The 24,848-nt window shown below is 39.9% G+C and overlaps 2 protein-coding genes across 10 annotated transcripts in view; both read left to right on the top strand.

Annotated features, from left to right (window-relative positions):
- The window catches only part of LOC113034381 (rho guanine nucleotide exchange factor 28-like), a 44,948-nt gene extending 33,569 nt beyond the window's left edge, over positions 1–11,379 (top strand). For 8 of the 9 annotated variants that reach the window (XM_026188890.1, XM_026188892.1, XM_026188893.1 and 5 more), the window contains 13 exons: positions 302–556; positions 647–723; positions 837–1,015; positions 1,114–1,211; positions 1,343–1,540; positions 1,826–1,957; positions 2,110–2,243; positions 2,335–2,382; positions 3,488–3,592; positions 6,692–6,856; positions 7,516–7,767; positions 7,955–8,333; positions 10,352–11,379. In XM_026188890.1, the coding sequence (XP_026044675.1) occupies positions 302–556; positions 647–723; positions 837–1,015; positions 1,114–1,211; positions 1,343–1,540; positions 1,826–1,957; positions 2,110–2,243; positions 2,335–2,382; positions 3,488–3,592; positions 6,692–6,856; positions 7,516–7,767; positions 7,955–8,333; positions 10,352–10,542 (2,213 nt within the window). In that variant the 3' untranslated portion in view covers positions 10,543–11,379. The remainder of the gene's footprint in view (positions 1–301; positions 557–646; positions 724–836; positions 1,016–1,113; positions 1,212–1,342; positions 1,541–1,825; positions 1,958–2,109; positions 2,244–2,334; positions 2,383–3,487; positions 3,593–6,691; positions 6,857–7,515; positions 7,768–7,954; positions 8,334–10,351) is intronic. The other variant, XM_026188891.1, reaches the window with a different exon arrangement.
- A 151-nt stretch (positions 11,380–11,530) lies between these two features.
- Positions 11,531–24,154, top strand: osmr (oncostatin M receptor). Its single transcript, XM_026188900.1, has 17 exons — positions 11,531–11,694; positions 11,880–12,031; positions 12,259–12,409; positions 13,966–14,238; positions 14,333–14,462; positions 14,974–15,122; positions 16,957–17,090; positions 17,188–17,329; positions 18,091–18,176; positions 18,304–18,511; positions 19,710–19,892; positions 19,979–20,080; positions 21,281–21,436; positions 21,647–21,799; positions 21,936–22,017; positions 22,120–22,204; positions 23,045–24,154. The coding sequence occupies exons 1-17, from the start codon at positions 11,613–11,615 to the stop codon at positions 23,450–23,452; spliced, it is 2,676 nt and encodes an 891-aa protein (XP_026044685.1). The 5' UTR covers positions 11,531–11,612; the 3' UTR covers positions 23,453–24,154.
- The last annotated feature ends 694 nt before the right edge of the window (positions 24,155–24,848 follow it).

Here is a 24,848-nt window from a genome sequence, read left to right as displayed (position 1 = left end):
TGCAGATATGCAAATGTTAAGTCTGTTGCATATTTGTTGAAAGGAGAAGAACAAATGAAAAGCAAGAGGAAGTTTTAGTGATTGCATAACAAAATGTTGGCCTAAAAGTTTAGCATTTTAAACCACTTCTTAAAAAATTATTGATTTAAAGACCTAAAACGGAAATCTTTTTTAATACATTTTAATGCTGCTTATTTGTCTGTTATCAGTTAAGAGATCGTAACAAAAAGCTGCATTATTGAAAAGCTGTTTTCCAAATTGGATTATTCATATGACCTCTGGCTATTGTTTCTGTTCGTAGAGGGAAGTATAGAACACTCTGACCTGTCAACTGCCCTGGCTCAGATCCGTGATGTTGTTGCAGCAGTGGACCTGACTGTAAATAAATATGAGAAGTTTCAGGAGCTTCAGGAAGTGCTGGCCCGGCTGGAGAACAAAAGCTTTGCCAAGCTTAAGAATGGCAAGGTGTTTCGCAAACAGGACCTGCACAGCAAACATAGGGATCTGCAGCACAAAGGGCTGGTCTACTGGAAAACAGCCACAGGACGTCTGAAAGGTGGATATGAAATCATATCGGGATCTATGATGTGTTGTTTATTTAGGTTTTAGACAATCAAACTATTTGTGTCCACACTTCTCTTTTCAGATACGTTGGCTCTTTTGCTCACTGACATTCTAGTTTTCCTGCAAGAGAAAGATCAGCGCTTCATATTTGCTGCTGTGGTAAATATCAACCCCTCCCCCTGAAAAAAAAGAAATCTTTTAAATCAAAGAAACTAGATTAAACTGTCTGTCCATGTGTCTCTGTCTATTAACCAATCTGGTTCAACCTACAGGACCAGAAGCCTCCAGTAATCCCTCTACAAAAGCTCATCGTCAGAGAAGTTGCCAATGAAGAGAGAGGGATGTTTCTCATCTCTGCATCCTCAGCGGGGCCAGAGATGTATGAAGTTCATACCACCAGCAGAGAGGAGAGGAATGCATGGATGAGACACATTCGACAAGCTGTAGAGAGGTACATGTAAGCACAAGTCAAACCTAGGGTGTTTCTGCAGCTTAGACGCCATGTGTAGGTCCGGTTAATGTGTGTTAACGATTGTCACAAATTACTAGCTGCCCTGAGGAAGAGGAGGAAGATGAGCGAAGTGCTGAGACCGAGGAAGCCAGGCAAGCTGCAGAAATGAGAATTCAGAAGATCACCAAGTTCCAAGGTAAAAAAGGAAAGTGTGTTTGAGACCAGAAGATTACTTTAGAGTTTATTTGTTCATATCACAGAGAGTTTGTGCAGTTATGAAGCATAACAAGACCCATTCCTCGTAATCTTTTCGTTCATTTTGTGTAGAAACGCTGTTGGGTCAAGACCAACGAATCTGCAACAGCCTGGAGGAGAAGTTACAGCTTTATGCTGAGCTTACAGAATTAACCCTCCAGTCACCAGAACCTGTACCACATCGCCACCTGCTGGTAGAATCAGTACCATACACCGACAGTGAGACACCAAGACAGGCCTCTTCACTGCTCACAGCTGCACTCAGAGAAGGTATAAAAGGTCGAGTGTGGCAGCAATTTTTGATTTTGGAGGGGATTCTAAATAAAGAAATGTTCTTGGGAAATAATATTTTACTGTAGCAATATAAGTTTAGTTGATTTCTTATAACGAAAATATTCGTTTTAACAAGTATATTAATTAGTATTACAAACTTGAATAAATTAGCAAATTATAAAAAAGTCTATATATTGCACGCTAATGTAGGAATAAACAAATAAATTGAAATAAAAGTGTTGCAAAACATTAAGTTTTGATCAAAATTTGCCTTTCCTCCAGCTGAAAACCTGATCACCATTCTCCAGGCTCGTGAGGGCATCGCTGTGCAGAGTCAGAGCTCTCCTGTCCGAGGCCCTGAGTGCTGCAGTTATAACAGCCACGGCAGCAGCATTCAGGAGTCTCCGTCTGAGCGTGAGTCACTGGCAGACACTGCAGCATTACATTTTCTGGGATATGTGTCACACTGCAGCTGATGTGTCAGTGTCTACTGTAATGTCTACTGTAATTTCTTGACCACATTGCATATATGCAAGCTGTCACATCTCCTTCCCTTGTCCCTACAGCGGATTATCTGAGCACGCTAAGCATGAGCTCCACCTCTCTTGGATCTGACAGTGAATTAGCCGGGATGGACAATTCGTTGTGGAACTCCGCTGTTGAGCTGAGAAAAGGAGAGAACAAAGGGACACTGGTGAAGGTTCAACCTCTTTAGTCCCCCCATGAACAGTGTTTGTTGATGGATTAATATACATTACTGTTTCACTGTACTGACCCATTGTTTTCTGTAGGTGGCAGAGAGTGTCCAGAGCCTGACCCAACTTCTATACAGTCTACAGGTGAGAAGAACAAATATTTTACCTAACTGATTGAAAGACTATATGTTTTATGTGATATAAGAATAAAACAGTTCAGCTAAAATACTTGTTACATGTTAACTCAGTGAGAAATAAATCTCTTAGGAACTTTTACTGGTTTCTTTTGCTAAATAGTGAATTTGTAATCTGCCATAACTTACATTTTCAGACTCTAAAATAAAGAGGTATTTAAAAGGTTGTAGATAGATATAGATAAGGGATTTCAAAGACTGTGCATCTAATAAAGCCTTAATAGCCTTAATATAGTCCCGATCAAAAGTTTAACACCACTTGAAAAATTGCAGAAATTCATATTTTGCATGGTTGAATCTTAACAAGGTTCCAAGTTGAGCTTGAACGTGCAACAAGAAGAAATGAGAGTGAGACAAAACACTTTTTCGAGCATGCAATTTATTGAAAACGATGCTTAAACTGAAACAGGCTGTTTTACAGCTGATCAAAGTTTTAGGACCACATGACTTTTAAAGGCCAAATTCTGCCAGGTAGTCACACTGTCGTGACGTTTGTTTGCAAAGGCAAAAAAGATTCCCTTTTTGAATGTGGTTGGGTTATTGAACTGCAAAAGCGGGGTCCATTGCTACTGAGGTGGGACGGAGTAAGACAGTCATGTGGAATTTTTTAAATGAGGGTTATGGAACAAAAAAGTCAAGTGGAAGACCCCCCAAAAATTTCACCAGCACTGAGCTGGAGGATCCAATTGGCTGTCCATCAAGACACTGGACAATCCTTGAAATTAAGCCCATTCCTGGTGCCGACTCCAGCCCCATAACCGTGAGACGGCATCTGAGGTAGAGGCGTGGTCCTACCTCTGTAAAGCTGTAAAGCCTGTTTGAGTTTAAGCGTTCTTTTTAATAAATCGCATGCTCATAAAAATGCTTTGTCTCACACCCATCTCTTGTTTTTGCATGTTTAAGCGCTACTTGGAACCTTGTTAAGATCCAACCATGCAAATATGATTTTTTTGCCATTTTTTAAGTGGTCTTAAACTTTTCATCAGGACTGTATGATGATGCTTATGTTACATTTAGTAACTGGAGTGTGATTAGTTGTCTCCTTATGTTTGCAGGCAGCTGTGACCCTCCAGGACAGCTGCTATGAAGTCCACCAGCTCCTTCTTCAGGAGGGAGAAGGACCTCAGCTCCGAACCCTCGCCTCCCTTCAAAGCAGCCTGGTATCAGTCACATCATACCCACTGAAAGCATTTTCTCAATGTAAAACCTTACACGTTTTGAGGAAGCTGAGATTTTAGAGTTACAGTGGGGCAAAAAAGTATTTAGTCAGCCACCGATTGTGCAAGTTCCCCCACCTAAAATGATGACAGAGGTCAGTAATTTGCACTAGAGATGGCACTATACCACTTTTTTATGTCCGATACCGATACCGATATCATAAATTTGGATATCTGCCGATACCGATATGAATCCGATATAGTGTTTTTTAATCAACAAAACTGTTTTTTAAAATATCTTGCTGCATTTTGCAAGTCTGCAAGTTCATACTCAAGTTTAAAACAACAACTACACTAAAGCTATTCTGTTATACCTGTATACAAAAAAAATATTTCATAGTTCAGCAATACTGATCAATCTAATAAACTTAGACCTACACCATCCTCCCTATTCTGGTATTTTAAAGAGTACTTAGCGTAAATATTAAGCAACCTAACTAATAGGGTTCCAACTCCCAGCAACAACAAAAATAAATAAATAAAAAATAGGGAACCACCCCTCACGCTCCACCTCATGATGCTTAATCGACGTAATCAACCTTAATTTGATGCAGTGTGAAAAAAAATGCACAGAAATCAATTATTTTTCAAGAAATATTAAATAGATTCAACATCTTTCTTCAACAAAATTGCAGACTGCACAGATGGTACCTTCCCAAAGTAAAAAGTACTATAGCTTACTAGGGTATATATATTAGACTTAATAGTCACTATATACAGTAATTGACTTCTATTCATTTTACATCAAATTAAAACTTTGGGTGTAAGATTCAGATAATTATTTATTAAAAGCTAGACATTTTAAATGAGAATAAGAAAGAAAAGTATGTCTTTGTGCCCCCTTTTCCCAGTTAATGCCCTATCGGCCCCCCTGGCTAAACTTTGCTAGATCCGCCCCTGCACAGTTACCAGCCGTCAGCTACATAGAAAGTAATATTAAATAAATTCTAACAACAGCTTATCAAGCTTAAACGTGCTGCTGTTGTTCAGCCGCTGGTTTCCTCTTTCTGGTGCAAAGTGGACCAAAAACAAACAAGAGAGACGGACTCGCCACAGAAAAGCCGATCAGCTGATCATTAGCAGTTTCACGATTGAAGTAGCAGCCGGAGAGCGAGAGGCAGTCGCTCGTTAAGCTTAACGTGGGAATGCTTTACAAACATTCAGAGATGGACTTACACACTTGCTTTACTTCTCTCGGGGATAACTTTGTCGGAGATGAAATGCCAGGTTGCTAGCGAAGCTCCACATGCTATCCAGACCACCGACAGGTCCCGCATGCCACAGCCGCTCTATCACGTGATGCATACTGCTCCGACGTGCTAACGTCGTTCTGAGGCGAGTTACGGCGTGTTGCAAGTTTTGTGAGGTGCTTTCGTGATATTTAATGGATCGGATTACATTTTTTATTTTTCTCCGATATCCGATCCAGTAATTTAGGTCAGTATCGGACCGATACCGATACGTAATATCGGATCGGTCCATCTCTAATTTGCACCAGAGGTACACTTCAACTGTGAGAGACAGAATGTGGAAAAAAAATCCATGAATCCACATGGTAGGATTTGTAAAGAATTTATTCGTAAATCAGGGTGGAAAATAAGTATTTGGTCAATAACAAAAATACAACCCAATACTTTGTAACATAACCTTTGTTGGCAATAACAGAGGTCAAACGTTTACTATAGGTCTTTACCAGGTTTGCACACACAGTAGCTGGTATTTTGGCCCATTCCTCCATGCAGATCTTCTCGAGAGCAGTGATGTTTTGGGGCTGTCGCCGAGCAACACGGACTTTCAACTCCCGCCACAGATTTTCTATGGGGTTGAGGTCTGGAGACTGGCTAGGCCACTCCAGGACTTTCAAATGCTTCTTACGGAGCCACTCCTTTGTTGCCCGGGCGGTGTGTTTTGGATCATTGTCATGTTGGAAGACCCAGCCTCGTTTCATCTTCAAAGTTCTCACTGATGGAAGGAGGTTTTGGCTCAAAATCTCACGATACATGGCCCCATTCATTCTGTCCTTAACACGGATCAGTCGTCCTGTCCCCTTGGCAGAAAAACAGCCCCATAGCATGATGTTTCCACCCCCATGCTTCACAGTAGGTATGGTGTTCTTGTGATGCAACTCAGTATTCTTCTTCCTCCAAACACGACGAGTTGAGTTTATACCAAAAAGTTCTACTTTGGTTTCATCTGCCCACATGACATTCTCCCAATCCTCTGCTGTATCATCCATGTGCTCTCTGGCAAACTTCAGACGGGCCTGGACATGCACTGGCTTCAGCAGCGGGACACGTCTGGCACTGCGGGATTTGATTCCCTGCCGTTGTAGTGTGTTACTGATGGTGACCTTTGTTACTTTGGTCCCAGCTCTCTGCAGGTCATTCACCAGGTCCCCCCGTGTGGTTCTGGGATCTTTGCTCACCGTTCTCATGATCATTGTGACCCCACGGGATGAGATCTTGCGTGGAGCCCCAGATCGAGGGAGATTATCAGTGGTCTTGTATGTCTCCCATTTTCTGATGATTGCTCCCACAGTTGATTTTTTCACACCAAGCTGCTTGCCTATTGTAGATTCACTCTTCCCAGTCTGGTGCAGGTCTACAATACTTTTCCTGGTGTCCTTCGAAAGCTCTTTGGTCTTGGCCATGGCGGAGTTTGGAGTCTGACTGTTTGAGGCTGTGGACAGGTGTCTTTTATACAGATGATGAGTTCAAACAGGTGCCATTCATACAGGTAACGAGTGGGGGACAGAAAAGCTTCTTACAGAAGACGTTACAGGTCTGTGAGAGCCAGAGATTTTCCTTGTTTGAGGTGACCAAATACTTATTTTCCACCCTAATTTACGAATAAATTCTTTACAAATCCTACCATGTGGATTCATGGATTTTTTTTTCACATTCTGTCTCTCACAGTTGAAGTGTACCTCTGATGCAAATTACTGACCTCTGTCATCATTTTAAGTGGGGGAACTTGCACAATCGGTGGCTGACTAAATACTTTTTTGCCCCACTGTATGTCAACACATATATTGTTGTCCAGGAGCAGGAGAAGCAGAGGAGTATTGAGAAGAAAAAAGAGGAAGTGGAAAAGAAGGGTTTAGAGAGGAAGAAAGAAGAGGTGGATGAGGTGCAGAAACTCCAGGTGAAGCTGAAACAAGAGCAACAACGTTGGGACAAAGAATGTCTGGCCAGAGAGAAACAACAGGTTAGCTTCATGCTCGTGTTCTTTAAAAGTGATTTTATGTTTCTCAGTCACTTGTCTTTCTGGTCTCTCTGTCTTTGTTTCATAATAGTTTGGTCTGGCACAAAAAAGCTCGGTTTAGTTATGAGTCTACGCCAATGACTGCAGAAAACAGTCATTGGTCTACGCCCATTTCCTTGATCTTTACCAGGTTATAAATAGATCACATTTAATTAAAGCAAACAAAAGCAAACTGCAGTGCTAGATGAGACACTAGACTCTTGATAAATAAAATACATTTTACATTTTCTATAATTACTTCAAATTTCAGTAACAAAAACCGGAAACATGTCATATACGATCAAAATGTGTGACCTGTGAATTTCTTTTTCAAGATAAGATATTTTTAAACATGTGTTGTAACCTCATTTTCATAGCTGCATGTGCATCTGCCATTTTCTATTATCTTATTCAATTTCCTGTGCTGCTGTTGCCATGGTTATATTTTACTAAGTGCTAATATGGAACAGGTCAAAAAGGCTGTTACCTGCTTTCAAAACCTCAACTTAAAACCCAAGTTGTGGTTAAAGTGCTTAAGTTTCAAATATAGTATTAATCTTTAGACCTAAGCAATGTATGAAGTCTGTTACAACAGTAGAATAATAAGCCTTGCATGCTTACAGAGTGAACAGGAGACTTTGCTGGAGCAGCGGGAGCAGCAGTGTCTTCTGGAAGCTGAGCGGCTGCGCTGTGAGCGTGAGGAGCTGGAGGCCCAGCTGCTGGAGTACCAGCAAAATCTGGACAGACTGAGGGAGGGTCAGAGGAGTGTAGAGAGGGAGAAGGAGAAGATCGAAGCGCAACAGAGACTGCTCCAGAGCTGGAGACATAGCCGCCAGAGCAGCCTGCCTGTTATGATTCCACTGGGTGAATACAAGGTAATTCAGGAAGCGGGAGATGATACAAGAAAGTGCATTAATGCAGGGGATAAAAGTACAGAAAGATTCAAGTAACAAAATAGATAAATACATAAATAAATGAAAACAAAACTAGGAACGATAGAAAAAATAAAGCCAAAAGAATTTGTCACCTCTCCTTCTATTTCATGTCATTTTGATGTCCTAGGGGTCTACCCACAGCCGCTCAGGGAGCCTGGATGGCAACTGTTCAGTGTACAAGAATGAGGCAGCTTTGCTCACCTCACTCCAACAGAACCACCTCCACCAGCCCACCAACAACAACCAGCACCAGCATCCTCTCTCCATGCCAAGAAAAAACCACGAAGACCCCCTGCACAGTTCCACCTATTCGACCAACCTCGGCCTCAGTGCCAGCCTCTACAACAGCCTCAACACCCTGCTGAGCCAGACACACAGCAAACAGCCGCTGGATGGCATGACATACCCGAGCTACGGTAACAGTCATGACTGTCCTCAGGCCCTGAATGACTCCATCCACCCCTTTGGCAGCAGGATCACTACACACTCACAGGAGACCAACACTTGTAAGACTACTTACTATATATAAAGCATGGTAGAAAGTGCATGCCTTTTTAAATGAGTATTGTACATATTGTGCTTTTTCCAGCCCTCATAAACAACATCTTTGTCTTGACAGTTGAAAGTGATTCTTTTGACTTCCTGCAGTGGGTGTCTGGACCCACACAGGAACGTGGACACACACTGAACCCTGATCTGTGGCACTGTATGTGTCTCATTTGACATTGCCTTGCTCTGTAGCTCTATTAAACCTCATGTTCCTGCGAGGTGCTGTGATATTATTAACCCATCCACTGCTGTGCATTTCTCTGCTTATTTCAATCAGAACTCTTGAATTCCTAAGTCTGTGTCTTTAGATACAGAGAAGCTCCGCTGCTGGATGATGCTGTGGCCTTATTAAAAAGCAGAGACCCCAAAACTAAATCTGAGCCCTGGCTAAATGAAACAACTCATGCCTGTCAGATGTGAATGCCAAAAAGCTGAAGGAAAGTGGGGGGAAAAGGACATGCCTAAAAGCTGCTTTTGACACAGTGAATTATAGTATTTGAAATATTGATTCTCACATTTCTCAAAGAACGTTTTGTGTTAGAACTTGATTTCAGATCTTCCTCTGCTCCTTTGTCTTGTGGGGTTCCGCAGGGCTCGATACTTTAGAAAGCAGAAAATTGCTTTCAATTGTTATGCAGATGATACTCAGATTTATGTGCCCCTAAAACAAAAGGATGCCTACTCCATACAACATGCGACCGTGGCTCAGGGGATTGGGAAGCTCATCTGTAACCCGAAGGTTGCTGGTTCGATCCCTCTGCTCTCTCTGTCCTGGTCGTTGTGTCCTCGGGCAAGACACTTTACCCTACCGCCTACTGGTGTTGGCCAGAAGGGCAGATGGCGCGATATGGCAGCCTCGCTTCTGTCATTCTGCCTCAGGGCAGCTGTGGCTACAACTGTAGCTGCCTCCACCAGTCTGGAGTGAATGAATAGTGGAATTGTAAAGCGCTTTGGGTGCCTAGAAAAGCGCTATATAAATGCAATCCATTATTGTCATACAAACAGCTAAGTGCTTTGAGGAATCAAATGAGTAGATGGCGCTAAACTTCCTAAATTTTAACGAGAATAAGACAGAAGTTGTGTTTGGGCCTTGTATCACTGGTCGGCCTTTTCCTATCGACATAAGCCCGCTGGCACAGCCTGGGGTTTTAGGATGGACAATCAGATCAGTGCACTGGGATAATCCAGCTTCTTTTAGCTGAAACAGCTGGTTAAAATGAAAAACATTCTGTCAAAAGATCACTTTGAAACAGTAATCCATGGCTTCATTATGTTTGTGTCCTCTCTGTCCCCTCTTAAGCTGGTGCAAAATGCCCCAGCACGACTTTTAACTGAAACACGAAGAGAGAGCATATTACTCCTGCTTTATCCTCACTGCACTGGCTGCAGACCCATTTTAGAGTACATTTTAATATATATATATATTTTTTGTTGTTTTTAAGTGCTTAAATGGCCTTCCCCCAGCTGACCTCTCTGAGCTGCTGCACTTGCACTCCCCTTCCCGGTCACTCAGATCAGCTCACCAACTGCTCTTGGATGTCCGAGGACACGGCAGCTGCTCATGGGGGCAAAGCTTTTGTTGTAGCAGATCCCAACTTGTAGAGTTGGGAGCTGGAGTAGATGGGCCTCCTCAATCTGAATATTTAAATCTGCTCTTAGGTTCCCTGACTAACTTGTTTTGCCAAACAAAGCACCTCTTTTGTTGGGCATTTGACCCAGTTTGAGATTTTTATTTGATTTAATTTTGTTTAAATTTTTATTTTATTTTATTTTATTTCTACTGTTTTTACTGATGTGTCATGTTGATGTCCTTATTTTGTTTAGTAATTTTTATATACATATATATTTTTCCTTTTTTTTGTATTCTTTAAATTGTATAAATAATACAAAACCACTGACCAAAACTTTGGTGTTTCTAAAGGGCTTTATAAATAAAGTTGGCTTGACTTGACACTTTGTGTTGTTCTTCTTTCAGCAAACTTCAGACCAGTGGTGGACAAACAATCCCCGGATCTGTGGAGGTCAGAGGTCACAGGGCATAGACTTTATGAGGACGGCTTCTCTTCCTCTCACTCTCTTAACCCTCTCCTCCCCCCTCAGGCGTACCTCTCTCTCGAGGGGCAGAATAGGGATGAGGGAGTTGAGGAGAACATTGTTTACCTCTAAAGGTCCATGAGAGAAAAATAAACAATATAGGCCACCAGTTGTATACTGAACAAACAGTAATATGTCTGTTGCTTAAATGTGTGTGTGTGCATATATGTCCATGTAAATATGATGGATTTATGTTCATCTTTTAAAATCGGAGTACAGTATGTGCCTTTATCATTGTATGTTGTGAACTTTAACCATTCTCCTCCTGTGTGATCAAACCATTGTGCCTTTTCACAAACAAGCTCTTTGTAAATCAGCTTTTATATTTGTACTTCTCGTGTTTTCACTTCTACCACAAATCTTTTAAGTATCTGTGCACTTGGTTTGATGACAAAGGTACCTTTGTGCTACAAACCTTTTGACTTCAAATACAAGAAAGTCAGGACAGATTAAAATTGATGTAATTTACGTCTTGAGCACTTAAAATGAAATAAGAATATATGAGAAGCCAATCAACCCCTTTTTTAAACTATATATAGATTATTTCTCCAAGTGATCTTTAATGATATTTATAAGGGATTGTGGGCCTCTACGAGAAATAAAAATAGACCTATATTGTGTATAAATATGAAATACATGTATAGTTTTTCGGAGCGGCTACCTATGCACAATATGTTGAATTGTTTTCTCACTTAAGTGCCAAAAATATATTGCTGTCTGATGCTGTAGTGTCTGTGAAGAGAGGGTGTATTTTTTTCCCCCGTTCCTTGAAATTTCAGATAATTTATTGCTTAAAAATTGCTTCATGCACTGTCAACGTTTATAAGATTTTGTTTGAAAATTTGACTTGTAATCTTCATAATCAGAACTGTGTTATCATATTGTGTGTGTGTGTATATATATATGTAATATATATGTATATATATATATATATAAAACTGTTGTGGCAAACATCTGTTTTTGGTGCATTCTTACTTATGTGAAAAACGGCACAGCACCATTGGTTTAACATTTAAACACTCCTCTCTTGACTTCCGATTATACATTACGCAACACTCGCACTTCTACTCATACTAACACTTGCTGCTGACTTATTAGGCTTTCAGTTGGCATGCTCAGTGAAAAACGGTTCACATGAGAGGATGATAAATGTCAGGAAATCCTTTTTCAGCCTTTTCGGGTTGTATCTGATATTTTCGAACACTGAATGTTGCTTTGACGATGGTAAGTTGGGTTCGTTTATGTTCTTTCTGATCATTTTAAAGTTCTCTCAATATGTCATCTTGATGTGTGCTCAATCACAGGTAAAGAAATTCCGGAAAGTTGATTCTGTTCATTGTCTAAACAGGACCAACATTCTGGGACCCTGAATGTGTAACTTTACATCCTTCTGTTCTGTCATACGCCAGGCTGTTATCTGCCAAAACCAAACATCACTCTGAAAGCTATTAATGACAAGCAGACCCTTGTGGTGAGCTGGTTGGTAAAACACAGCAGTTTTGTGGGTGACATTTATGAGATCGAGCTCAGCCGCACTGAACAGCACACCGTTATTTACACTGTGAGTATTGAGAGGTGTGTTTTCTGTTTTTAATGCTGTTTAAAAGTCATAGAATACAGTCAGAATGTTACATATAAAAGATAATTTGTATTTTTTCTGCCAGGTCATCACAGAGAAAGACAGAATCTTTTTTTTTCCATTACCACCACATTTAATTGATTCTGTAATCCTGCTTTTAAGACCTACCAGTGTTATTATGAACAATTATTTCCTGTTTTTTAACCTAGAAAAATGTGAGCGTATCACCTGGAGTTTCGGCCAAATACACATGGACATGGATCTCTGATCTGCCTCTGGAGTGTGTTGATCACTCTGTCAGAATGCGATACTATAATCAGTCTGACCAGAGTCCTTGGAGCAACTGGATAACCAACTCTGGTGAGATGTTATGCTGATCATTAAATGTCAGCCTACGTGTTTTACTGATGAGGTTAAAAAGCAGCAGTTGTCGTTTTCTTAGGAATGAAACGTTTCTCAACATCTGTCTCTTTCAACATATATCTTACGCGTACAATGCAAATATGTACATGGTTGGGAAATAAGGCGTTGTCTGCAACACTTTTTTTTTTTTTAGTTTACTACCTATAAGGGAAGTAAAGTAAAAAAAAAAATGTAATAAAAATTAAACTTTTTAAAAATGTTATAGTTTCTGTGGGTCATCAGTCTGGACTCAAGGCAGGGTTGTTGTTTTTTTGTAATAGCCAAGCGAGTCCAACAGCGAGTCTGTTTGGCATTGTCTTGTTGAAATAAGTGAGGCTTTCACTGAAAAAGACATTTCATAGATGCATTTATTACGTATTTATCTTTTAGAATGTTGGTTATCTACAATTAATCAGGCAAAATGTTTACATTTTGCCTACAGGGTTTACATGAGCTATTATATATATTATTTAAACTGCATTTTGTTGCCTTGTACTTGTGACATGTGCAATGACAATAAAGTTGAATTCTATTCTATTCTACTGTATTATACAGCAATTTTTTAATATAATTTCCCGTTTTCAATGACTCAAAAGGAATCGGGCACATTTACTACTGGACACAATTTTAAATATATAGATTTTTGTTAATTCTTGGATGAAAATTATTTTGAGTCAATGACAGCCTGAAGTTTAGAAACCATCACATCACCAAGTGCTGTATGTTCTCCCTCCCACTGTTTACTGCAGTTTGTTGCTTGTTTTTCTGTCTCTGTGACATCCTGTGTCATAAAACTGCTTCTTCCAGCAATCATATCATGTAACACTTACAGTCGTGTCCATGTCATAACATTGCCTTTACCAGGTGTGACAGAATACTTTACTGCGTAAAAACATATTTTTCCTCTTTTCTTTTGTGTTGCTTATCCTTGTGGTCAGACATGTTTGACAGAATACTTTGAGTCAAAAGGTGTTTATTTCTTCTTCTTGGACTCTTTTCTTGGGGGGAGGGGTTGTTAAGTTATGTAAATTCTAATCGATTTCATCTTTCGTCTAAACAACCATTCTTCCGTTTCTTGGAATCTGTATAGTCCTCAGGTACGACGTCACTCATGAAGTTAAAAGAAATTGCCCATGCCGTATTGCACTAATCCAACCCGATATCATTAAGGATGGTGAATGAACGACACACTAATGACAAATCAGATGGCCTCTCTCCTCAATAAGCTGGAGGATGCAATGTTCATCATTTCCAAAAAAGAAAACAAAAGTCTGAAAGCTTTGATTGGTCAGACTACAGAACAGTTTGCCACGCAGCTTTAATCCACCTTAATGACCTTGGGTGCAAAGAAAGCAGAGGCATTTCTGAATCCCCTTTGTTTTTTGTGTCTCTGTCAGTGCAACAATACAATTTTTGTTCCCCTTTTAAGAACCCTAGAACATACCAAGGGATTATGCATGAAATTCTGAACAGCTCTTCATCAGACTGCACTGTAACTTTACTTTGTCTTGCAGGATTCAAAGCAAACGATAAGATCCACATTTTCCCCTCCAGCCGTGTGCTGAGGCAGGGCAGCAGTGCCATGTTCTGCTGTATTCCCCCAACAGGGGTGAACGTTAAAAGAATGACCTTCAGGAACGAGGAATACCGTCTTTTGAGCATTGGAGGCGGAGTAAAAGCTATCACTGTAAACAACCTCACTATCCCAAAAGGAATAATTAAGCATTTGTTACTGACCTGCGATGATGCAACAGGCAAAAGTTTTCCTGTCTTGAACTATATCAGTTGTAAGTTTGAATCTTTCTTTTTTTGTATTCTTTATTAATTTAATGCAGAACTTGTACATGTATAACTGTATATGTATATGTGTGTATATTGTAGTTCCACCCCAGAAACCCAGAAACCTCAGCTGTGTAACCTTTGACATGGTATCTGTCAGCTGCACCTGGGATTCACCCAGAAAGCGACTCCTGCATGATCGCAACGTGCAAATTTACACTCTCCACATAGAGTAAGCACATGAAGTACACACCTTATATTGTAACACAATGTAAGGCATAGATGGCAGTGATTTTCATAATATTGGACTGATTCAGTGCTGTGGAAAGGTTTTGAGCCACCAGCCATATTTTTATATTTTGTTTCAAAGGAGCGACACTTATTGAGAAATTTTGAGGTTTTCTGAATGTCTTATAAGGTTTTTCTGGCATATATGAGCATGTCGTGCAGTGTGTTCCCAACAAATTTGAGGAAACTGGAAAACTGGAGTACAAAAAAAGAAACAGCAGCCCCCCACCCCCCCCCCCCCAAACCAAAGTATCTACAGCAGATAGCTCAAAGTCACGTCTCCCTGAAAGATGAATCATGGGAAAAGTCATCAGTACAAATTTCATAGGACACAAAAGATTTATTAAGCCTAATATAAAGTAATCAAACCATAAATATTATTTCACAAAAGTGTAAGCTGATGTGCTGGATGTGTTTGACGTCTTTTCCAATTCTATTGTTTATTAAAAACACAGAAACTCAGACAAGGCTCCCTTCACCTGTGAGCAGTCATCATGTACTTTTCCAGCTGTGCCACACCTGCAAAATTATAACATCAGTGTGTGGGTGAAGGACAAGCTAGGAGAGGAGATGGAACGTTATAGCTTCAACATCTCAGACAGAGGTCAGGGGTCATCTTTGTGTATACAACATATTCTCAGTTATGTTTTTGAAGGCATAAAGACATGTACATGTCAATTTAAACTGCTCTGTGGTTGATGCTTTCACAATTTACCTACACTGTGTAGTGAAATCAGCGTCAGTGTTGTTTTTGTACTGTTTGAATGTTCACTGCACAACCAGAAAATACACTGATATAAGATACAGTGGGGCAAAAAAGTATTTAGTCAGCCACCGATTGTGCAAGTTCCCCCACTTAAAATGATGACAGAGGTCAGTAATTTGCACCAGAGGTACACTTCAACTGTGAGAGACAGAATGTGAAAAAAAAATCCATGAATTCACATGGTAGGATTTGTAAAGAAGTTATTCGTAAATTAGGGTGGAAAATAAGTATTTGGTCACCTCAAACAAGGAAAATCTCTGGCTCTCACAGACCTGTAACGTCTTCTGTAAGAAGCTTTTCTGTCCCCACTCGTTACCTGTATGAATGGCACCTGTTTGAACTCATCATCTGTATAAAAGACACCTGTCCACAGCCTCAAACAGTCAGACTCCAAACTCCGCCATGGCCAAGACCAAAGAGCTTTCGAAGGACACCAGGAAAAGTATTGTAGACCTGCACCAGTCTGGGAAGAGTGAATCTACAATAGGCAAGCAGCTTGGTGTGAAAAAATCAACTGTGGGAGCAATCATCAGAAAATGGGAGACATACAAGACCACTGATAATCTCCCTTGATCTGGGGCTCCACGCAAGATCTCATCCCGTGGGGTCAAAATGATCATGAGAACGGTGAGCAAAGATCCCAGAACCACACGGGGGGACCTGGTGAATGACCTGCAGAGAGCTGGGACCAAAGTAACAAAGGTCACCATCAGTAACACACTACAACGGCAGGGAATCAAATCCCGCAGTGCCAGACGTGTTCCGCTGCTGAAGCCAGTGCATGTCCAGGCCCGTCTGAAGTTTGCCAGAGAGCACATGGATGATACAGCAGAGGATTGGGAGAATGTCATGTGGTCAGATGAAACCAAAGTAGAACTTTTTGGTATAAACTCAACTCGTCGTGTTTGGAGGAAGAAGAATACTGAGTTGCATCCCAAGAACACCATACCTACTGTGAAGCATGGGGGTGGAAACATCATGCTATGGGGCTGTTTTTCTGCCAAGGGGACAGGACGACTGATCCGTGTTAAGGACAGAATGAATGGGGCCATGTATCGTGAGATTTTGAGCCAAAACCTCCTTCCATCAGTGAGAACTTTGAAGATGAAACGAGGCTGGGTCTTCCAACATGACAATGATCCAAAACACACCGCCCGGGCAACAAAGGAGTGTCTCCGTAAGAAGCATTTGAAAGTCCTGGAGTGGCCTAGCCAGTCTCCAGACCTCAACCCCATAGAAAATCTGTGGCGGGAGTTGAAAGTCCGTGTTGCTCGGCGACAGCCCCAAAACATCACTGCTCTCGAGAAGATCTGCATGGAGGAATGGGCCAAAATACCAGCTACTGTGTGTGCAAACCTGGTAAAGACCTATAGTAAACGTTTGACCTCTGTTATTGCCAACAAAGGTTATGTTACAAAGTATTGAGTTGTATTTTTGTTATTGACCAAATACTTATTTTCCACCCTGATTTACAAATAAATTCTTTACAAATCCTACCATGTGGATTCATGGATTTTTTTTTTCCACATTCTGTCTCTCACAGTTGAAGTGTACCTCTGGTGCAAATTACTGACCTCTGTCATCATTTTAGGTGGGGGAACTTGCACAATCGGTGGCTGACTAAATACTTTTTTGCCCCACTGTACATGGTTCGTGTGTGTGTTGCCATTAGTGTTTCCTGTTGTGAAGTCGCTGAGAGTGAACCGCGGGGTGACAGACGCCACAGTGTCCTGGAGCATGCAGGAAAGCTTGACTCGTATGAACCTTATCTGTCAGGTTGCTACAGTCCCACTCGGCACCGTGGAGGTGAATTCATTTAAGTTAACAATAATAATCATCAAACTGTTGAGTGTAGATTTGACATTTTAGTGCATGTTTTTTCCCCCATTTACTTCTGTAACAGCTGAGGTGCAACAACATTATGAGCAGTTTCTGCGACACAAAACTGGAGCACCTGGTTCCCAACACGAAGTACAATGTCAGAGTACGCTGCACTGTCAATGGACGACTGTGGGGAGAAGGGGCAGAAGAAACCTTCATAACAGGTAAATATAAATATAATTAGAAAAAATGTTGTTTTACAAATATCATATCGTGTTCAAGTCCAGATTTAATAAAGTGTGAGAAAGACTAAAATTATTGAAGGGCAAAAATTAATTTTCAGTGTTTAGCTTTTATCTGCAAAATGATGCTGCATGAAGGAGCAATTATTGCATACAAACATATTTTTCTTTTCTCTTGTGTTGCTTATCCTTGTGATGGGTTTGTTCATTTGAAAAGAGACTTAAATGCAACATTTGTGTTTGCAGTTGTTTTTCTTAACATGATCTTCACATGAAAAGTCATCAGTGCACAACGATTTATTAAGCCAGTTATAGAGTAATCAAACTACAAGTATTACTTCACAAAAGAGCAAGCTGACACTTTGCTGGATGTGTTTGAGGTCTCTTCCAATTCTCTTGTTTGTTAAAATTACAAATACTTGAAAATATCAGTAAAGTAAAAAGCAAGAGCTTAGCAACAAACTCCCAAAGAACTTTCATTCTTTCATTTTCTTTCATTCCCCATGTACTATCAGGCTTTGATACAACACTTTTCTTTTCTTACTGACCACTCAAAGCCACATTTCACCATATATTTTAATCTACATGCTGTAAGTACTTTATCTACTGTGGCCAATTTAGAATCACCAACTAACCTAACAAGTCTTGGTCTCGGCTTGCTTTGGTACATACAACAAACAAACAAAGTGCTCTAGTTCAATGATCTGCTGCCTGTTATGCTCTAAACAAGTCATTTTCCTCAGATCCACTGGTGTCCTTGGATTTATGGAGAAGAATACAGCCGCTGTCTAACTCGCGCACTCGTCAAGTTACTCTGATGTGGAAGCCAGTAAGTCATTTTTCTGTGCCCTTTAAGCACAAATACTTGGTGGAATAGTACTCTGGTTTTAGAGAATATACAGTATGTCACCGTTACCTTGAACATCCTTCACCCTTAATTACTAATTTATTCTCAGCGTATTGCTGGCACAGCAGCCACAATAAACATACAAGAGTACACGGTTCAGTGGTCACAGGAAGGCCAAACAGAGTCGAAGAACAGCAGCGTGGGCCAGGCAGTGGTGTCCATTGGCCCAGGAAAGTGTGACTTCACTGTCCAGGCTGTCCTCCCCTCTGGCACCTCCATCCCCGCCAACATCACCATCCCACCAGCAGAGCACAAAGGTGAACAGCTTCTCTACACCCAGAGTCTCTTAAATTTAAATGCTTACTTAGACATTTAACTGTTTTTTTTTTCCTTTGATAAAACAAAGGGTTACAAAAGGGTTAAAAGGGACTTTTTAAAAAACGTTTAAGACTGATTATAACAATTTCAAGTAGTCCAGCCTAGAAATGTAAATGTATTAACAACAAATATCTCTGTTGTTTGTTTCCTTGAATTAAAAAACGAAAAAAGTGAAACAACGAGTGTCACTAGAGATTAATAACAAGTATGATTCAATGCAGAGAGGTCTATTAACACATAGTGAGTGAGGAAGAAACACCCAGTGCATCATGGGAATCCCCCAGCAGTGTACGCCTATTGCAGCATAACTAAGGGAGGATTCAGGGTCATCTGGTCCAGCCCTAACTATATGCTTTAGCAAAAAGGAAAGTTTTAAGCCTAATCTTGAAAGTAGAGATAGTGTCTGTCTCCTGAATCCAAACTGGAAGCTGGTTCCACAGAAGAGGGACCTGAAAACTGAAGGCTCTCCCTCCCATTCTACTTTTAAATACTCTAGGAACAACAAGTAGGCCTGCAGTGCGAGAGCGAAGTGCTCTTATAGGGTGATAATGGTACTACAAGGTCATTAAGATAAGATGGGGCCAGATTATTTAAGACCTTGTATGTGAGGAGCAGAAGAATTCAATTCTGGATTTAACAGGGAGCCAATGAAGGGAAGCCAAAACAGGAGAAATATGCTCTCTCTTTCTAGTAACCTGTTAGTACTCTTGCTGCAGCATTTTGGATTAACTTAAGGCTTTTTAGGGAGTTTTTAGGACATCCTGATAATAATGAATTACTGTAGTCCAGCCTAGAAATAATAAGTGCATGAACTAGTTTTTCAGCATCACTCTGAGACAGGATGCTCTAATTTTGGCGCTATTGCACAAATGGAAGAAAGCAGTCATACAGTTGTTTAATGTGCACATTGAAGAACATATCCTGGTCAAAGACAACTCCAAAATTCCTCACAGTGTTACTGCCATCAAGAGTAAGCATCTGGTTAGATACTGCATTTCTAAGATTTTTATGGCAGAGTACAATAACTCAAGTTTTATTAGAATTTAGAAGCAGAAAAACACTTTGCATTTTCAAATCTACTCAGCCAGGGTCTAAAGTCCTGAGTTATTTTGCTTTGTTTTGGACTTTTCCCCCCAGAAAATCTCCCAGTACAGAAGCGTTTAGACAGTACCAGCGAGGGTGGTTTCAATCTGACATGGGAAGATCAGAGCACTGCCACCTGTGGCTATGTTGTGGAGTGGTGCGTGCTGGGAAATGCAGTGCCTTGCACTCTGCAGTGGAAAGTGCCAGAGGGAAATAATGCATTGTTATTACATGCTAGTAAGTTTTATTGTTGTTTTCATTCAGCAATTAATGTAAATACATTTACTCTTGTTTAGCATTCACTGTCATATTTTTATTTTTAGGTGAATTCCAAGCAGGTTACAGGTATACATTTTATATTTATGGATGCACGGACAATGGATATGGACTACTGGAGATACAGACTGGTTACTCACAGGAATTCAGTGAGTTTTGTTATTGCATGTGTGTGTGTGTGTGTGTGTGTTGTATTCATTTATTATGTATAGAAGAGACATTTGAGGCTGAGCGTATTCTAATGTCATAATTCTTCTTACAAAGTGCAGTTAAGATTGACTCTCATGTGATTATACTCTTTGTCTGTTCTGGTAGGTTCCCAAGTTTGTCAGAAATTCCATAATTTTTTTTAAATTAATTTTTGACTCTGCATAGCACCAAAGTAGATTTTAAAATTAAATATATGATTGAAGTGCAGACCTTCAGCTTTAATTAAAGGGGTTTAACAAAAGTATTTAGTATATACCTCAAGTATTCAACCTGAATTATACAATGTTCCCTGTTTTCTGAAACTGAAAAACAAACAGTTCCAGGGCCATGAGGCCTGTTTCCTCATTATTCCACGACAAATTAAGTAGATAAAAGATGTGGAGTTTAAACAGAACCAGTTTTTCTTGACTTGTAGGTTTTCTGACAATCACGGCTGCTTCAATTGCTTATTGTGATCCAAGAATGATACCATGATATTGAGACTGGGACTCTGTAAGCATCATGTCATCTTTAGCTTTTTACCTTGTTCTTCTTTTAAGTCTCTGGTCTCTAGCACAGAATAGGATGGTGAGAAAACTTCTATCATAGTTTGGATCTGGAGTGTGCAGTTGAAAGTAAACGTTTTTATACACTGTAAAAAAAAAAAATTTTTTAAACTGTAAAAAAACAAAACATGAAACTTTTTTTTTTAACAGAGGTTGCTTTTAATGGTAAAATTCAATGTGTTTACAAAACACAGAAAAAAGCAATAATCCTTAAAAAATTAATACAGAGTAGTCCTTTATTTTAAAATGGTACATTGTACTGTACGTTTACCATTTTTACAGAGTAGTAGTTAAAATTTTGACACAGGATATCCTATCTTTGACTAATAGGGGCACCCTGTAAACAAGATAGTCTTTCCTGTTTTGCAGTTCTGATATGCAGAGTGGAGTAATTACTGTGATGCAATCATCTGAAGAGCTACATGTTTAAATAACAAAATACCATATTAGTATAGGTATTTTATAGAAGTTGAGGTTTTGAACTCCGGGGAAACTTTGTTTTGAGAAACTGCATTGTTGCTTTGACACCAGCTAAGCTGCAAATGTTTTAATTAGTTCGGCCTTCCTTCCTCATTACTATCTCCTGTTTCTCAGATTCTGTTCAGCGCCCAAGTCTGGTTGAACCTGTTCAGAGTACTTCCTCTTCTGTGACACTGGAGTGGCATTACAATGAAGATGATCCAGCTCAGCCAGCATTCATCATGGGGTACCTGGTTACAGTGCAGGAAGTAGGATCTGTTTTGCTGCCAGGTCAGGTTGCGAGAGAGTGTGGAGGAATAAACCAGCAATGTTGATCTTCTTCATCTTAATCTCAGTCTGTGGACGTGTTCTAATTATTTACATGATTGAATTTATTTCATATTTCTGGGCAGTGTCAGATAAACCTGATTTGCGTTAAACTTAGTCAGGATGGTGCCCAGCACAATTATTTAATCTGTGTATCATCCTGTGTACATCTAGATGGGTCCAATGTCTCAGTTGCAGAGCCCCACGTGAAGTTTGTGACCATAGAGAGTCTGAAGGAGAACACAGAGTATACTTGCTCTGTGAGTGCTCTTACTAAAGAGGGGCCTGGGCTACCAGCCAGCATTACCTTCAGAACCAAAAGCAACTGTGAGTTTTAAAACACGCAGGGGGATCCCAGAGATACCGCTACTGAACTGTATTCTTTCCTGGGAGAACCTTTGATAGAAGATGTCAACTTCCAGTGCATGAAGTAATTAATTTCAACTTCTTTTTCCTCCTGTAGACTCTTCTCTCATAATCAAGGTACTGACTCCCATCTTTTTACTCATGGGCTTCACTGTTCTCCTGTGGTCCCAAGTGAAAATGTGAGTAAGGTCATCTTTCAATAGAGACCTAAAGATAGAATCCTGAAGATGATGATATAAACCATTTTGAACTCTTTAAAAAAAAGAAACTATCTGTTTCAGTGTGAGGAGCAGGCTGAAGGAGATATTTATTTACCCTGTGGATATGAACATTAAAACTCCAGAGTTCGAAAGCTTCCTGCATGAGGTATGAGCTAATCACTGAGAGAGCAAAAAAAAAAAAAAAAAAAAATGCACAAAGAGGAAATATCCAGCCTAGGAAGGAATGATATCTATTTCTGACACAAGATTCTAGCTGCTCAGCAGTCTTAGGTCTTTGTCATATTTTTGTTTCATCATAAACCAAATGTTTTTCCACTGATGGACTGCAGGCAAGCCAGTTCAGCCAGCTGATTCTCCCACTACAAAGCCATGTTGTTATAATGACTGCAGTATGCAGTTTAGCATTGTCTTGCTGAAATATGTAAGGCCTCCTCTGAGAAAGATGTCTGAATGGGTGACAGTGTTGCACCAAAACGTGTAGATCAATTGCATAGAGACCTATTCCCCCCTAATACCATCAGAGATGCAGGGTTACGAACTGAGTGCAGATAACAAACCGAACGGTCCTTCTCCTCTTTAGGTCCACAGAAGACGACAGCATTTCTGTGTTGTCTTCACGTTTGGCTTGTTCTTTGCATGGTAGAACTGTAACCTGTCAAAGATTTCTGGAAGTCTTCCAGTGCCCTTGCAGTGATTTGCAGGAATGAATCATGCCTGTTTTAAGTCAATTTCACCTGAGGGCCCAAAATTTAAAGCCATCCAATAAGATAATAATCAAAGTTTTCATTAGTTGTCCAAACATTATAAACAGATTGGTGAATCTCTGCCTATCTTTACTTCTGAGAAACACTGCCTCTCTCAGATGCTTTGAGACATGCTGCTACCATCAGTCTAAACCTTTGATTCCCCGCCCCCGCCTAACTAGGTTTGTGTTTATATTTGGATTTGTGCCTGTCACTTAAGTTATCATATCTTCTTTGCACAGACTGATCAGTGGCTGCAGTCTCAGAAGCCAGAGGAGTGCATCAGCTGTGACATCCAGATTTTGAATGGCAGACCCTCTCTAAATGAAATAACCGCACTGAGAGATTCTGAGCTTATGAATGAACCATGCTCTCCTAGTTTGCAGTCCTCGCTTTCATCTTCATCACCTTCTTGCATGCTGCTCGAAGCAAATTACTGTCCACAGTTAGCTACTCTGCCCTGGGACAGACCAGCCTCTCAGCAAGTCACAAGCCTGATGAACAGGAGTTACTTATACACTTTGAAGGAGGGTTACTCTGAACCACCTAACGTTGTATTCAGTGAAACCAAATCAAGCTTTGAAGCTTCTGACTGCCCCCTTGAATCATGCGGTGTCATATATGGTTATATCGCCAATGATTCTTTATAAATACTGAGTCAAGTCTGACTCAGTATTTCTTCCTGTCCCATACCGTAAATACAGAATTAGTTTATTAGACATATTGTGAATCAGCTATCCTGTATTCATGCTAAACTGTAAATTGCAGAAGTGGTTTTGTTTAAAAATGATATTATATGGGTGTTATCATAACAAAGAATTAGTAGTGCACAAAACTCAAATCAGATTGTCTAAAGTTTGATGTGAGAAGAGAAACAAAAACTCAGGATTTTGCTCAACTGTGAAGGAACTGGAGATGTTATCTACAGGATGTAAGTGCTGCAACAGATAAGGTAGATGAGCAGGCTTAGATGTTTGCATATTTTCTGAGCATGACTTTTTAACATAGCTTGTGATGCAGAAGGTGCTGATAGTGGTGTAGTTGTTAATGGGATGTAGGTATAATGCTTGAAGTGCCATGCTATATGAATCCATAGTTAAACACGCGACTCGTGTAGCATTGCTATTAGCTCATTTGGTTCAGCAGGTGACTCATGTGTCCTTTGAAATGAAAACATGAATAAAGTGCTTTTCTATATAAATGTAAGAACATTAGAGGTATTAGTTTAGGAATTTTTAACACTGCCATCTTTTCGCCTTTTCTCCATATCCTTTTAGACATCCCAGCCCTGTCTGATTCTGTGGCATGCATGCTCACATTCACACTAGATTAACTTGGCTCAACTTGTTTTCTTTTCAGAATCCTATTAAATGGCTTTCTTTTTATTTTCAAGCATTATTAAAATATCCGTTTTCTTTCTTTTGTCATGAAGGTTGAATAAAAAAAAAAAAAAAGGAAAATTAGAGGAAATGTTTAGTCATCATTTCTCTGGAATTTCTCGATCAGTGACTCATAATTGGAATTTTACACTTCAGCTCAGGTCTACTTGTTGTAACAGGTTGTTCAGCAAATTCTCACCTAAGTTTACATGCATTGTGTTCTATACAGTTATTATGCAGTTAGCACACCGGGTACAGCTCATAATCTAATTTAATACAAAGTAGATTCAGGTTGTGTTCTATCATCTTGCACATTTACATTTTACAGTTGAAATTAGTGGGGTTTTTTTTTTAGCTCAGTTATTTCTAAGCCTTCTAGGAAACTGAGTGAAGTCTATAGCATTTCAGACTCCAGTTATGATTCTATTTTAAGATCACACCTTTTGATAACATGTTGATTTATAAACTGTTACAATTTGTTTTTGACCAATAGTTGAAAGTACTAAGTATTTGTACTCATTAGTTTTAGTAACTAACAAAGTTGCAAAAATGCCCTTCTGACAGGTTGTTCAAATAATACCTTGTATAAGGCAGAACTCACACATTCACCAAATACTTTTCATAAAAAGTAAAACATGACAATTAGGACATCTTAATTAAATCAAGT

This window comes from Astatotilapia calliptera, chromosome 12, assembly GCF_900246225.1.
Source record: "Astatotilapia calliptera chromosome 12, fAstCal1.2, whole genome shotgun sequence".
NCBI lineage: Eukaryota > Metazoa > Chordata > Actinopteri > Cichliformes > Cichlidae > Astatotilapia > Astatotilapia calliptera.
Note: the sequence above shows the minus strand (reverse complement) of the source record. Positions and strands in the feature narration are given on the sequence as shown.

Bases quoted from the DNA above. Each gene is read 5' to 3' on its own strand.
- osmr (XM_026188900.1), top strand. From the start codon at position 11,613: ATGATAAATGTCAGGAAATCCTTTTTCAGCCTTTTCGGGTTGTATCTG. The intron at 12,032-12,258 runs GTGAGTATTGAG...TTTTTAACCTAG, and splicing joins AGCACACCGTTATTTACACT to AAAAATGTGAGCGTATCACC. The intron at 12,410-13,965 runs GTGAGATGTTAT...TTTGTCTTGCAG, and splicing joins CAACTGGATAACCAACTCTG to GATTCAAAGCAAACGATAAG.